At 48.4% G+C, this 15474-nt stretch overlaps 1 protein-coding gene across 1 annotated transcript in view; it reads left to right on the top strand.

The window, feature by feature from the left end:
- Positions 1-6392: 6392 nt before the first annotated feature.
- PDE9A (phosphodiesterase 9A) overlaps positions 6393-15474 on the top strand; it is a 49540-nt gene continuing 40458 nt past the window's right edge. Inside the window, exon 1 of the mRNA XM_014876782.2 lies at positions 6393-6639. Coding sequence (XP_014732268.1) covers positions 6571-6639 — 69 coding nt within the window. The 5' untranslated portion in view covers positions 6393-6570. The remainder of the gene's footprint in view (positions 6640-15474) is intronic.

Here is a 15474-nt window from a genome sequence, read left to right as displayed (position 1 = left end):
CAGTCAGGTCCAGTAAAGTGGAGACAGCCAAAAAGAAGAGCTACAAACGTGTTATTTGAAAGCAGACAATAATGATTTGTCATCCAATCTTTTGAATTCCTTTGGTCATGACCTGTGATTTTTGGAGATGGTAAGAACACTCTGGAGAGTCGTGGGACTCCCAGGAAAAGTGACACTCAAGTACTCATAATTTTGGGAATTTAGTTAAAAATGTCTCCATTTCATGTTGGCTTCAAATGTTCTGGCAGAGCAGATCAGACACTTTCAGTGCTACTGCAGGCTTTTGTCATCTTTTTCACATTGATTCTGTGGCAGTTTTTTGGCCTCCCTCCCTAAAAGCTGAGACTCTTTCATCTCTTCTATTGAGAAAACGTTCTTTGGCCCATTAATGGAAACAGCACTGCATAGACAGAACAAATATGAGAAAATATCCACATCATCGAAAAAATGTCATAGATCTGAGAGATTACCTAGCTATTTATGAAGACTGGTATTTTTAAAATGTTAACATAGAAAGTCTAAACTTTGATGTACTGCAAAGGAGTGTGAAAAATCTGCTTGACCCCCCCCCCCCCAGGAATTCCAGGTGGCTTTCTCTGAAGTGATGCAGCTGAAGGACAATCTCCCACCCATTGAAAAGCAGCCCCAAGCAGTTTGCCTTTGCAGGCATTCCTGCTGCTGGGCTGGTGTTGTTGGAGGGGGTGACCAGCAGCCTGCAGACAAGGAGGCTCCAGGGATGAGTCAGGGATGCAGAAATGATCACCTCGTGCTCTGCCCGTGCCAGCTCTGCCCCTGTCCCCACCTCTGCGAGCTGTGGGACAGATTGCATCAGGCTGGCACCAGGAGCAGCAGCCCTCAGTCTTCGGGTTAATCTTTGGGTTGCCAAGAATTCGGGGTGTCTGAGGTCTGCTTGTCAGGGAGATGGAGGAGCTGATTTACAGTGAGTCACTGCACAGCTCCGAGCTGCTCACATGGCAGCCTCCCAAAACAGGCATCTGAAGCAACTTCACTTTCCTGCACCACATCAAATGCCAGGCAGCTTTCTTCAAGTGGAGCCATACATCCCTTCCCTCCAGGCTGGGATTATGGGCTGCAGCCCCTGCTCAGACTTTGCTGCCAAAAGCACGAGCCAGCCTTGCCCAGTGGAGGGAATTGATCTTTCCACTTCTTGGCCATCAGCCCTCTAAATGATCTAGTGGGTGACTCCAGGCACACTTAATTTCACTTATTTTTGTTCTCATCAGCTCTTGAAAGTTCCAGTTGGGTCTCTTAATTTCTTCCATGACCTTATGAAAACAGAGCTCTGAGAGCTGGGCTTTCCCAGCAGCTCTGTTCCAGGGATGCAGCAGGATCATTAGCAGCCCCGTGTGTGTGTGTGTGCTTTGCTTTGCAAGCTCCAGATCCTGCAGAGGTGCCTGGGACAGGATTCTTGGCTCTCTCCTACTTCAAATGAAAGCCTGGGAACAGACAGCTGGATTGAGGAGATGGCAGTGGGAAACAAAGAGGTGGGAAATGGAAAGCAGAGAGGAAAGGGAGGCTGAAAATCAAGCAGAGAGGCTGCAATGAAAGCAGGGCAGCCAAGGCTCTCTGTAGGCACACCAGGGCATGGAGATCCCTGGGGTCCTGTGGCTCCTGGAGGTGATGGAAAGTGGAATCAGGATGGGCTGTGCCAAGGACTTGGTGCCTCTGCCATAAAGGAAAGGAAATGTTTTTGGTGAGTGAGCTCCTGCCACACCCAACAGGGAAAGGCAGGGGGTCTGCACCACTGGGAGACCTTCAGGAAAACAACCTGGGACCTGCCAGGTATTGCAAGTGTTGTAGAAAACAGATCACTGAAAAAGCTGCTAACATGGAGCAGGAGAAAAAGGATTTTTTCCCCTCAACACATGAAAGAGAAAAGCCAAGAAATGCCAGATGCTGTATTGGACAGGTGCTTTACAAAATGGAAGAATTGCCCATGGCTTGACTCTGCTCTTCTCCATGCCAGCACTGCACACACAGATGTTTGTGAGGTAACAGGGATGGCTGTTTCCACTTCCACAAGATTTGAGCCTCTTAACTGGCTCTGAGTGTTGAGACACAGCACGAATTCCTGGTAGGAACCAGAATTTTCCCTACAGCTGTAAAGAGAATGAAGGCAGCATTATCACCCAGGCGGCCAAGGCTGCTGGATTAAAGAGCAAAGCTGGTTCCCCAGTGAGTAATCCCACATCTCCCGCCCACAGAGCTCTGTTCTGCACCCCAGTGCCCTGGACCAGCCACGTCAGATGTCACAGCTCCCTCCCAGCCCACGTTCCTGGGGGTTTGCCATGGAAACCAGCCTGACAGCGAGTGTGGCTGTACTGCGTGGACTGGGAATGGGGCTGGGGTGAGCAACAGGACCCAAAAACGGGGCTGGAGCCAGCAGAGAGGTGGAGAGCTGTGCTGCTGAGTGGGAAGGGGCCAAACACCCCTCCCAGGTGTTTCCAGAGTTTTCAGGGCCTGTGTGGACAATTCCTATAAAGGTCCCATTATTAATAACCAGTCATGCTCTAATTAACATTCATCGTGATCACTTCCAGCACTTTTCCATGTGGAAAAATAGCAGTGTACAAAAGAAATGTGCAAAGAAGTGAGGTAAAATTTCCATGTGCAGCACACCATATTCTTTCTGTGGGTTTATGGAGAGGAGTGAGAGCTGGGCTGGAAAGGTCAGTCATGCTCTGCATGGAGGAGCTCCCACTGCCACAGCCATCACTTGGCTGTTAAAAGCATAAATCAGAAAGTTAATTCCTGCAGAAAGCCTGCCTGACTTCGAGTGTACGGGGGGGAAAAACACCTAGAAGCAAAAATGGCAAAACACCAAAGAGGGTGAAAAGAGGGAGAGAAGACTGAGTGAAGTAGGGAGGAGCTGTGGGAGGGAAAGGGAAACCTTCCCAGCTCCAGGGGCAAGCTGGCATTTTGGCAGGTTGGAGCATGGAGAGGTAAAGCAGCAGGTCCTGTGGGACATGGAGACAGACAGACACACATAAAGGACCTGCAGGAGAAGGGATTAATGGGCAAAGAAAGCACTTGAAGGCTTAGATATGGAATAGGTGAGGAAAAAAAGTTGATTTCAAATAAATACTATTCTCTGCTTTTAATTCTAGGCAAACGTTTTCCAAAGTACAAAATCTTTCACTGAAAGTTTTAAATTTTCTGCCTCTTTTCCCCCCATCTCAATCCCTCTGAAGATCCCTGCTGTGCTGTCCCCAGGGCTAGATGTGCACACAGAGAGTTGCAAGGGGCACTGAATTTTTTGGCTGCAGCAAGAAAAGCAGGTTTCAGAGAGGCTGAGGGCTGTGCTCTCACAGTGACCTGGAGAAAGACAGAGATGGGAGGGAACAGGAACAGTGCAGGGCCTGCATGGAGAGTGGCTTGAGCAGCCCTTCCCATCCTCAAAGCTTTTCCCTCGCCCTCTGAGCAGGGTTTTTGCAGCAGGGGGAGATCTCAGCCCGTGCAAAGCCAGCGTGGCTGAGCTGTGCCTCGACAGCAGCGAGCCCGAGGGTGATGTGGGATCTGAGCATCCTCTGCTTACACCTTGGAAAGCCCAACAAAGCTGGCTCTGAACCACAAACACAGAGCTGATACCAGGGCTGGGACACAGAAGTGCCTTTTTCACTCCTTGGGGTAAGTGACATCTGGCCGGGGCAGTGCCATGTCCCCGTGCCCAAGGCTTAAGCCCTGACACTCTCCAAAAGACACATTCCAGGGCTTGAGTGCACAGAGTGAAGAGTGTTGACCTCAGTAAACAACCTAGGGGAGGCAAAGCAGAGCAGTGAAACACTTGATGTGCCCCTGTGGTCAGGGGTACAAATGCCAGGTAGTGCCCTGAGCTGGGCAAAACATTCCTCTAAGGCAAATGATGGGAAATCACTGTCTAGCACTGTCCTGCTTGGATTTGGTCTTGGATTTGAAGGATTTGATGAGACAGGATAATGCTTCCCAATATTTTTTGCCCCACATTGCCCAGTGTATACTGAAATAAGGAGACTCTGGAAGGTTAAATCAGTTCAAGGCAGTGATCTGCTGGAGCTGCACATTCTCTTTGATGAATGTTATCTTTCATCTCCTTTCAGGCATGGGCTTGAACTGAGCCTTCGATTGCATCATGCTTTTGTTGTAATTTCTGAGTGCTCGGCTTTTGAAGATTCACTTCTACATGAAGTTCTTGAAAAGAGAAATAGTCAGCAGTTTTACAGCATAGCAGTATTTCCAACAAGTATTAATGTAATTAGAGAGAGAACGATGTGTGCTGGAGCTTAAGAAACACAATTTTAAATACAAAGAAAGAGTAGATAGGACAAGGACAGTGGAGAGGCAGGACTAGGATCATCACTTGGATTGCAGAGCTTGTCTTTGCTGACTGAAGAAGCTGGTCACATTAAAAACAAAATCAAAAAGTAGATTCTCACTAATGTAAGGCTGACCATTAGATATCTCAGTGAGGTGTGATCAAATCCTGAAATGCACCAGTGACATTGTCTGACCACTCCTAGTGTGGATGATCACAGTGGGAGAGCTCAGTATCCTCCTCTACAGTCCCAAATCTCCCATGTGCATCCCCCAGAGTGAGTGTTCTTATTGTCTCTTTCCAAATGGCTGCACTTTTGTCATCATGGCCATCTTCCTCAGGAACCTGCTGGGTCAGTCAAGTCACTCAGGGCTGAATCACAGCAGGACAGGATTAGGGCAGTGCTCAGCAGGGCAGGCATGGAGTGATGGGTCACAGAGGTCCTGGCTGGTGTACAGAAGCACTGGGCTTGGTGTGGAAGGGCTGTTGAAGTGGGAGAAGCTGTAGGTCAGAATAGCCGTGGGGATTGCCTGTGGAGTAATCTGAGGGATTAGCCCCTGGGGTAGTTTACAGGACAGTCTCTGGGATAGACTACAATGCAGCCTAGAGCACAGTGGAGTGGCTAGTGGGATATGGGACAGGCTGTGGCACAGCCAAGGGGACAGCCTACAGGACAACCCCCAGGGCAAGGGCTCTCTCCTGAAAGACTTCCAGTGCCTGCTCCTAGCTGGCAGAGGAAGGATGTGAAGCAAAAGCTTGCACTTCCCAAAGGAAGTGCCTTGCTGCTGGCTCTGAGAGCTTTAGGAGTACCACTGGCTTCAGCCTGAAAGGTTCTGACTCCCAGGCAGCTCTGGGACCCACTCAGCCCTCCAGCCCCTACAAACGCCCTTTGCAGAACAGCAGAACCCTGTCTGAATTTCCAGGGGCAGCCAAGGACAAAGCACAGCCAAGGACAAAGCAGAGCCAGGGACAAGCCACAGCCAAGGACAAGCCACAGCCAAGCCCCTTTGGTCTCAGCTGGGGTCAGTTTTGTCTCTCTCTGGCTGTAGAGAGGGCTTGGGCTGGGCAGGGTGAGCAGCACCGACCCCACTGCCCCAAGCCCTGCTCTCCCAGCCTGCAGCACTAAAGGTCAGGAGATGCTTTTGCAGCCCCTCCATCAAAAGCCCCAGAAAACCCAGAGAGTCAGTACTGGCAGGACGGGCTGTGTGCTGCCTGTGCAGCCTCTCTGCTGCTTCCAAGCTCCGTCCCTGCCGTGCCTGAGCCTCGCCCCGACTCCCCGGGCACAGCATCCCGGGCACGGCATCCCTGGCACTGCATCCCGGGCACGGCATCCCGGGCACAGCATCCCGGGCACGGCAGAAGGCATCGGGCATCTGCTCCGGGAGCACCGCCGGGGCTTTGCTCCCTCCTGCCTTCCTCACGGGAGATGCCTTTGCCAGGAGGCTTCACGTTCCCCTAAATAACAAATTCCTTCACTCCGGGGGTGGCACGGATGGCGGTGGGCGAGAGCATGGGCTTTGTGCTTTCTGAGTGCTGCTGGAGCTTACAGGGGGAAAAAAAGCTTCTGCTTTTCCCTTCTGTCCTTGTAATGATAACGGGGAGGGATGTGGAAATGGAGCTGCTGAGTTTGGATTGAGATGGTCCAAGCCCTGGCTGGCAGTGGGTGTCTGAAAGGACACTTCCAGCACAGGGCACTCCAGACAGAGCCTGTCACTGTGCAAGCAGCTCACCAGGAGAAGCACTAACTAATAATTACGGTCCTATTTAAACGTAAAATCAAATTATATCTCTCACCACCCCGATGAAGGAGGTTTTTCTCCCTCCGCAGCACCCCCCACCCCCCATGCCGAGGGATAAATGCCACTTGATCTTGTGCATGACAGGAGCTGGTCAGTCCCAGGATCAGAGCCCCAATGCAGATGCCCAGCAGCTCTCAGCCTTAAAGCCAAGCGGGGTTGTTGCCATGGGAATGGAGAGGGGGTTTGCAGGCAGCATCTGGAGCCTGTGTCTTTCCCTGTCCGAGGCAGCTGGATTTGGAGGGAAGCGAAACTAAAAGGAGGTGGCAGAGAGAGACAGAGGCACAGCAAAATGCATGCATGTTAGAGGAGGGACCTTCCCAGAATGAGAGTACAGTGGGATCCAGAAGAGCGGGGACACCAAACTGTCAGGCAGCGGTGGCTCGGCTGGGTAGGATAAACCTGAATTTCTGCTCTGATTGACACTGGAAACAAGTCCGGTGAGAGCCCAGCTGTAGCAAGATGGGATCTGCCTCCTCCACTTACCGGCCCAAATGTATTTATTTGGACATTGATGGAAGAATTCAAAAGGTACTTTTGCTGTTTTTCACCAAGTGGCGTCTCCGGCCGCGGCTGCGGGCGGTGCTGGCTGCACTGCCCGGCCGATCCCGCAGCGCATCCAGCGGGCTCCGGATCCCTTTTGGAGGGGAAAGGGGGGGATCCTGCGTGCCTTCTGCTTTGTACACGGATGTTTGTTGAAAGGGGAAGGGGAGGCTGTCAGAGGGGAGGGCTGCCAGCGCTGAGTCGCTGCCAGCTCTCCCTGCCGGCGTGGGGATGGATGCTCGGTCTCGCTGGCTGGAGCAGCGTCGCTCCGTGTTTACAAAGTTTAGCCTGGGGCGAGGTTTCCCCCCCTAGGCAGAGGGAGTACAGATAAGCCCCTTGGAGACTGCCTGCCCCAGGTTCTGTCCTGGCCGTGGGTATCACCCCCCGAAGGTCAGGCAGGTGCCCGGCTCTTTGTGCGATGCTGCTGCATCGCCGCCGCCGGCGGGGACCCCGCCGCCCCTGCCAAAGTAAATGCCGGTAATTAAAACTTTCACTGCCATTTGTTTGGTTAAGCACGGTTCGAAGCTCAGGGAGAACTGCGGGAGAAATGTGTCCTGGCTGAAAGGGAGAGCTCGCACGCTGCCGAGCTGACAGCCCACTGCTTTTAAACACAAACAATACCGACGCCTTTATTCAAGTCTTTTTTTCCCCCCCTTCTTTTTGTCAGTTCTTTGGCGCAAACCAAATGCCTTTTCTGTAAAAGAGGGCTGCTGCCAGGCTCCAAGTAAACTCTGATTTGCATAATTTCAAATGTCTCCCGTCTTCCTGCTCTAAGTTTTCGGTTAACCCAGCCTTGCCTTTTGTTTCTTCTTGGTAAGGAAACAGCAGCGGTGCCCTGTCCCTTCCCTCTGCTGTGTGAGTGGCCGCAGAGGTGAATGGAGAGCTGGTACTCACAGTCCCATCCCACCACATACGCCTCCAAAATCCCCTCCATCACCGCCCTGGAGAACCACGGCGACCGCTCAAAGTCGTGTCCTCAGGAACAATCCTTGGAGAATCCAGATCTGTGCCGGATTCCCCAGAGAAAGCTGCTCCTCTTGATCATCTTAGACGTGGTTTAGCCGTGATGATGGTCCCTGTGCTGCCGTGAGATTGTGCCTGCCGGCTCTGCTGAGCTGAGGGCACTGATTCTCTTTTTCCAGGGTTTAATATATCGGTTGCCTGGTGGCCTCCCGAAGCATGGATTGAACGGAGCCTCCTGGTACCTTTTGTACAGTTCAGTACAAAAAAATATTTTGGCATTTCGAAAGGGTGGTGAGTGTTTCCATAGATGTCGTTAATGCACAGTGTTTGTCATCTATGCTGGATTAAAAAAAACAAAACAGCATTTCTCCAACCAGCCTCTGGAGAGTACTTTTAACGCTAGAGGCACAGTCACATGAGAAAGCAAATGCAAACTCAAGCAGCATTAAGGGGGTTTAAGCTGGATAAATGTTATCTGTTTCTTTTGTTAGATGTAAAATCCCGCCTGTGTAATGTTTGGAAGGATTCCTGAAGTAAAAATGCCGTGTAAATGGGGTTCACCCAGCGGTAAGCAGGGCATATCTCACATTCTCCTGCCTTCTCAGTAACATCATTAGAAAGAAGCAGAAGGGAGGGGGGATAAAGCAGCAGCCCTTAATCTTCCAAGGAATGCAGCAGTGGAGACTTCTAAAGGGAACTCATTAAATCAATGCTAAGCTTCTTGTCAACCAATAACGAGGTACGAGCTTTGTTATAACAGCACTTGTTGAGCTTGAAAGGGCTCAGCCCCAATGAGAACTGGGCATCCTACCCCAGCACTGCTTGTGCTTGCAACTGTTCAGAGGCAATTTTTGTGTTTCCATGGCCTCATCCTGAATTTCCTCCGGTGCAGCCGCAGGGTGTGCTGTTGACTTTGGGAGAAGTTGTTGTTTCACCTCGGTGCCGGGGTAAAGGAAGGGACAAATCCAGCCCAGGGAGCCTCCTCCGGGACCCTGAGCACTGCAAAGTGCTCTGCAGCAGGAGATGGAATTAAACTAAGTAGGTTTGTGTGCTGGCAGGTCCAGAGGGGCACAGCAGGGAGGGCAGAGGGACCTGCTGGTTATGAAAGAAGAGTTGGCTGGCTTTGAAACCCTTCCCAGGAGTTATTCAAATAAAGGAGGCACCACTGGTTGAAAGCAGGACCACGCCGGTGCCAGCACGTCCCAGAGGAAGGGCTGGAGTCCATTTCTGTCTCACAATATCCTTCTGGACAAAATGTCCAGCCCACAGCTGGGCAACTGTGTGGAGTGATGGGTGAACAAGTGGCTCACAGGTCAGGCACAAGGGGTAGTGAACAGGGTGACATCAGGCTGGTGTCCTGTCACTGGTGTCATTCTGGAGGGCTCCTGTGATTTTCAACACCCTCATCAACAACCTGGACACAGGACTCTAATGAAAACTAAAAAAGTTTGCAGATCACACTAAATTGGGAGGAGCTGTTGAGAGGCCCTGCAGAGAGACCTTGACAAATTTGAGGGCTGGGCAATCACCAACTGTATGAAGTTCAACAAGGGAAAATGAAGGATTCTGCACCTGGGATGGGGTGACCCTGGCTGTGTGCATAGACTGGAGAATGAGATGCTAAAGACCAGCACCCAGGAAAGGGACCTGGGAGTCCTGGTTGATAGAAAATTGAGTATGAATCAGCAGTGCTTTGGCAGGAGGGACATCCCTGTCCTGGGGACATCAGGCACATCGGGGCAGGGGAGGGGATTGTCCTGCTCTGCTCTGGGCTGGGGCAGTCTCACCTCGAGTGATGGGGGCAGTTTGGAGCACCACAATATAAAAAAGTCATTAAACTATTAGAGAGTGTCCCAAGGAAGGCCATGAGAATGGTGAAAGGTTCTGAGGGGAAGCTGTATGAGGAGCAGCTGAGGTCACTTGGTCTATTCAGACTGGAGAAGAGGGGACCTTCCAGAGGCACAGCCAGGCACAAAATTGTCTTCACCAAAGCTGACCACAGCGCTGGGCTCTGCTCCAGTGGGCAGAGTTGGCTGAACACCTCTCCAGGCTGGGGCAGCTTTAGGAGGGAGCTGAGGTGGCCCAGCCCAGCCCAGCAGACTGGCAGAGGAATGGTCATACAGGGGCTATGGGATTACAGCCACACTCCACATCCAGGGCTCTGCACAAACCTGCTTCAAAGAGGTCACTTGCTCTTGGAGCTGGGTGACAAATAAAATTCCAGTGTAACCCTCTCATATCCAGTCCCCACAAAAAGGGGTGCACACCTGGGGGAAACAAGTGCTGCTCAGTTTATTTATTTCTAAGTTTGTTTAGAAACTTTAGAATTATATTAGAATTATATTAGAAATAGAATTAGAATTATAGTTAATAATAACTATAATAATAGAATTACATTGGAAATTTTCAGTTTATTTATTTCCATCACCCACTTGCTTCGACACACACCTCCCTCTGCACTTCTCAGGAGCACGTGGGGCTGGGCACACAGGGAAACACCTCCGTGTGCCAGCCCTGCCACAGCTTGCTCTGCTGCCAGGCACAGCAGGAGACAGCAGGGCAAGGGGAAGCCGTGGCTGTGTTTTGTGCAGGAGAAGGTGATCTCGACAAACCACCATGGGCTGGGATTTCTCCTAGCTCCTGGAGTGCCACTAGATGGGGTCGAGCATCCAGACCCCCAATATCAGTGGAGAGGTGCCAAATTTAAGCCAGATCTGGAGTCTTATTTTCCTTCATCCTGTTATTAACCCTTTAGCTGCGCTTTGAAGAAAAATTCCTATTGAGTCTGTTTTGAATTAAAAATCCACCAGAAAAAAAAAGAACAACATTCCCCAGCTCATGCCCAATCTTTTTTCCATGGAGAAACTACTGGGAACATTTTCTTTTGACCTTTGAGATTTAAATGGTAGCAGAGCAGAACCAACCAGTGGCCTTATTCCCAGCAGGGTGGCTTCATGGCTCTCCTTTCCAAATGTCACAGGGTAGTGGCTTTGCTTGCAAGGTTTTAAGGAGCTCCTCTGAGAAAAAGGCTTGTTTCAAGAGGATTTCTGTCTCCAGTGTCTTAATCAACATCATATTTGTAACAAGTATGGAAAATCAGTGGGCTACAGAGCCTGAAGTAACTGGAAAAAAAGTACTGTTGCCTTTGTCAAGGATTCTATGAAATCACTCAGTGGTATTTTCCTCAGAAAGCAAGTAAAGAATTTTGGAGTAAATTTGCTGGTTTAATGAGTCATTCTGGATGTTAAGCAGAAAATTTGGCTTTTTTTTTTTCCCTCAAAGAAATGCATTGAGCTCAAGCTTTCTGGGTGCCTACTGACCTGTGTTGCAGGACACTGAGCCATCCACAGGCATTGTTCCTCTTGGCCTGAGGTCCCAAACAAACAGGACAAGGCTCAGACTGAGCTTTGGTGCCGTGGTTGTTGCATCGAAACATCAGCGCGCAGAAATTGCTTCTGTCACGTGAGATTTTCTTTTCAATTACAGCAGCAGCATCTGTGGTATAAATGCCCAGATTCTAGTAAAGCCAACAGATTTTTTCCAAGGCTCACCAGGCTATTTTTAACCTGCAAAACTGGATTTAGATGAAAAACAAAACACAGCAGAAGAAATAATGGCGTGATGATCCCTTCAAGGCGATGGAGAATTTTTGAATCCTGATGATTCTTTCAACTCAGCAAGGCAAGCATGGATCCCATCCTGTGTCTGTTTGGACTGAGGATTCAGGGAATCCTTTCAGCTGCCAAACACCAAAGGGGGGCAGAGGGTGGGTGTTCATGGCAGTCAGGACACAGACACCCCTGGGGCTGCTCTGTGCCACATCCTGCTTTAGCATGGTGAATGCTTTTGTGGGATCAAGGCCATTTTCTTAATGCTGGCAGACCTCTGTGGGTGTGGGAGGGTAAAAGGTGGCACAGCCTGAGTCTGGTCAGGTCTTGGCTAAGTTTCTCACTTTAGCTGGCCCTGGTGAACTGGGGGTGGCTGCTTGTTCTTGTGAAGCAGCACAAAACGAGCAGCAGGTTCCTTGAACTCTGTCACATAGCAGCACTCAAACATTTTAAGGACTAAACATGACTTAAACCCATGCTTTTAAAAACATGAAAGATAGCATCACACATGGGCCTCTCTGTCCCCTACTCTCCCTTTTCCTTCTTCCGCAAAGCATTTAGGGGATCAAACCATAATCCCAGCACAGCTCTGTAATTCCAGAACAGCTCCAAAATTCTTCCATACCCATCACTCGGCAAGGCTTGTTTACCTTGTTTATTTTTGTTTATCTTTTACTTGTTTGTCTTTGTGAAGTCACACTCAGTGTATCATATTTATTACAGTTTATGTTCACACTAGTCCAGACAAAGTGTAAGTTTAACACTCTCAGTCTAACACTTTTCTCATAGGTAACTCTGGTGTTACCTATGGGTTTAGACCAGCCAAATATAGCTTATTCTCCTCATATACAACTCTTCTGGCTCCTCACAAACAAGACAAAATTATTCTGTTTCTAGAACTGATGCCTTAAGTTTCAGCTTTCATATTTTCCAGATTCTGTACTGCCTTAGTGCACAACTCTGAACTTGATATAGAGTGTTAGCAAGTTCTCCTCACAGCTCAGTCACACAGAACAATCCTTTTCCAGCCCCAGAACCAAGGACACCACTGCAGGTTCAGCCCCAAAAAGTGCAAACAGCAGAGAACTGAGGAGAGAATCTGGGAGGATGGGACTGCAGAACCTGGAGCTGGAACTGGACAATGAACCCCAATATGGAAATGGACCAAAACTTATAAAAGTGTGAAAACTCCTGGCTCAGGGTCCATCTTGGGTCCATTTTGGGTGGAGCCCTGGCCAGGCTCTTGTACTGCCCAAGGTGCATCCTTTGAAGGCCTTTTAATAAATCCCTACTTTATTCCTTCAACACTGTGTAGCCTCTGCTCTAGGCCAGCCTCTCAAGGCATCAGAACCTTCCTCATGAACTTGCTTATATGGATTCAAGTCAGCCTTTTGCTGGTCTCTCCTCAAACCTGCTTTTCCTCACTCCATTAATTAACATTTTCCTTCTAACAGTCCTCTATCACCAAGCCAGGTCCAATGTCAGAGTTTAATCATGTGAGCAGCTTGGAAACAAGAAGCTTCACTCAAAGCTACTGAGAACATTTGATGCTAAAGCATCCCTATTATCCAGTTTACAAAACACTTCAAGCCTCATGCATTTGTGTGCTGCAGGGTTAATTGCACTTAGTACTCCATTAGCAGCAAATGTGTGCCCTTCTTGTGTTAAGAAAATCCAGAATATAGACATTTGTGTTGTTTGTTAAAGGTTGAGATACTTACATGAAGTGGGGCTTTTTTCTGCTGCAGAAGACCTGACCCCTCACAATCAGCCTTGCTGGTTCCTGGTTGTGTTCTGCCATTAATAATTAGTACTCACAGATGGAATATTTGCAATATGTCCCTTAGTAAGGTCGGTAGGTTGCAAAATTTCTCTTGAATGTAATCTCTCTATAAGCCCTAGTGACTCTAAGTATTGCTGAGATCTTTCTTTGCTCACAGTGAAAGATCCAGCCTCTGTCGTGCTGCCCCTCTCAGTGGACAATCTGCAAGACTGTTCTGGGCTCATTCATCTATGAGTGCATCATAGACATTTTTCTTTCCTAAAAAGAGGAAAATCTCTTTTCCCACAGCTCTCTTTTCAGAGATGCTACAAGGGTGGGAATTGTGACTTATCACATGCCACATGCCTCGGGATCCTGGTATGTCAGCTCTGTCTGGCAGCTCCTCTTTCTGAATTTAGGGCAATGTATACGATAAGGAAACGAGCAGGATTAACCACAGGCATCCCAAAGGGAGTGATGGCTGCTCCAGGAGAGCCATGCAGGCTCCCCTGCAATCACTGGGGAGGCAGGTGGCATCTCCAGGGCATGATTCATCCCATCCTAAAGGGGGTTTTGGAGATATGTGGGCTAATTTGGACATCTCCTTTTCTTCTGGCAACAGAGGGCACCTGGCAGGGAGACACTGGAGAGATGCTGAGCCTGTGGATGGTTAAAAGCACATCAGACAAACCCCACCCGTACATTTCGTGTTGAAATGAACATTCTCAAGCCACGTCCCTGCCCAAAACTGTGAATCAGCAGGATTACAGAGCTGTGGCTTTTGGGACAAAATATCTGCCACACTTCTCCTCTTCTATCAGAGTCAGTGTTTGAGGAGCTCGGGGGAGTTTTCATTTTTGCTCAGCTGAGGGCTCTCGTGTTTTCTCCCCCACACATGGACATGCACACATGCACTGGTTTTCTGTTCTTCTCTTAGAGAAGCTCCCACTGTATCAAACAGATGGTGAATCTGGCAGACTATTTTTAATGCTGCCTAACATTCAGAGCTCAGATAAATGAGTGGTTTTCTGAATACCAGCTGTTAATTAGTGCGAGAAATAAAAAAAGGAGACGGGGAGTTTTGGTACAGTTGGGCTGATGCTATGTTTGTATCTGAGTTTAAAGAATGAGAAGGCTGGAATGTTTTTAAATATGGGATTTTAGGTAAAGCTTCTTTTGGATATTGGGGATCATGACAGAGAGGACATTTATGGATATTTTTTGAGAAAGACCTATTTGCTTACATGTCGAGAAATATTAATTCCTTCCAGTGATTCCCACAGAGGGATACCTCAAATTCTGGATTGTTCTTCCTTTTGTTATAGATGACAAACACCTCTGGAAAGACAGGGAAAATCACAATGAAAAATTTCACATGAACCTTCTGCCTTAATAGTTCAGAAATCCTCCATGAAAACTGCTCTTACAGAAGCAGTAGCAATTTTCACAGTCCATGCCAGATACATAACTGAGTTTTACTAGAATCTTTTCTGACATAGCATCCCCCATTCTCATTAGTGAAAGACTGTAATTTAGAGTGTTTAAAGTCTGCAATTTCAGCCCTGATTCTGAACATTGCTCACTGAGCTGAATGAAAGACATGACCAAGTGCTAAAGTATTGAGGACAGCAGGTTGAAACCAGAAGAAAAAAAGTAGAACTGGAAACTGAGGGTACACTGGCTTCAAAAATATTTTTACATTTTTTATTTGGGAATTTTACTAGAGTAAAATAAAAATAATCAAACAGAAGTTAAATTCTTGGAAGAATACCCAATTACAGACAGCAGATCAGAACAGGATAGTGTTCTGGACAGAGTTTGCTGTTTACAGAAAGGATTAGTTGTTCTGAGGATCAAATATAGAACAGAAATTGGATTTGTAAGATGTGTTTTTACCTATCCTATCTGAAAGCAAAATATAATGTGATTAGTTGTAAACTGTGCACAATGGTCCTTTTGTAAAATCTCCATCACTGAACTCCTCTCCAAGTGGGAAAGCCAGCCCAGAGCACCTGGGCTCTTAATCCCTGATCTTCCCAAGAGGGGTTTTCAAATCCTTGTCCTAGACCAGAGGTGGATACTGTGGATTAAGAGACAATGTCTCCTTATTTCAGAAGAAAATGGTTCAAAAAAAAAAGCAGAACTGTTTCCAGGAAAGAAACCAGTCCCACAGAATGGAGGGCCAGGCCTGTCATCCCCATGGAACCACGCTGTCCTACTTTGCAGTCCCTGCATGCCTCATCAAAATGTTATTTCCACTCCAAAAATCCTCAGTTATTATTCATTCTGCTTTCCCCCGTTTGTGTCACGTTGCTTTCCAGGGCTGGCAGAACACTGCCCACTTAAATTGAATGGCTGCTCCTTGATCTTGATGGAAGCTCCTTGACACAGACAAGTTAAACCTTTTCCTGTCTTTTTTTTTTCTAGGTGTGGCAGAATCATAGAATTGGGTTGGAAGGGACCCTTAAGGGTCTAGTTCAAACCCCTGCA

This window comes from Sturnus vulgaris, chromosome 2, assembly GCF_052056855.1.
Source record: "Sturnus vulgaris isolate bStuVul1 chromosome 2, bStuVul1.hap1, whole genome shotgun sequence".
In the NCBI taxonomy this organism is placed as follows: Eukaryota; Metazoa; Chordata; class Aves; order Passeriformes; family Sturnidae; genus Sturnus; species Sturnus vulgaris.
This window is presented reverse-complemented; position numbering and strand designations above follow the sequence as displayed.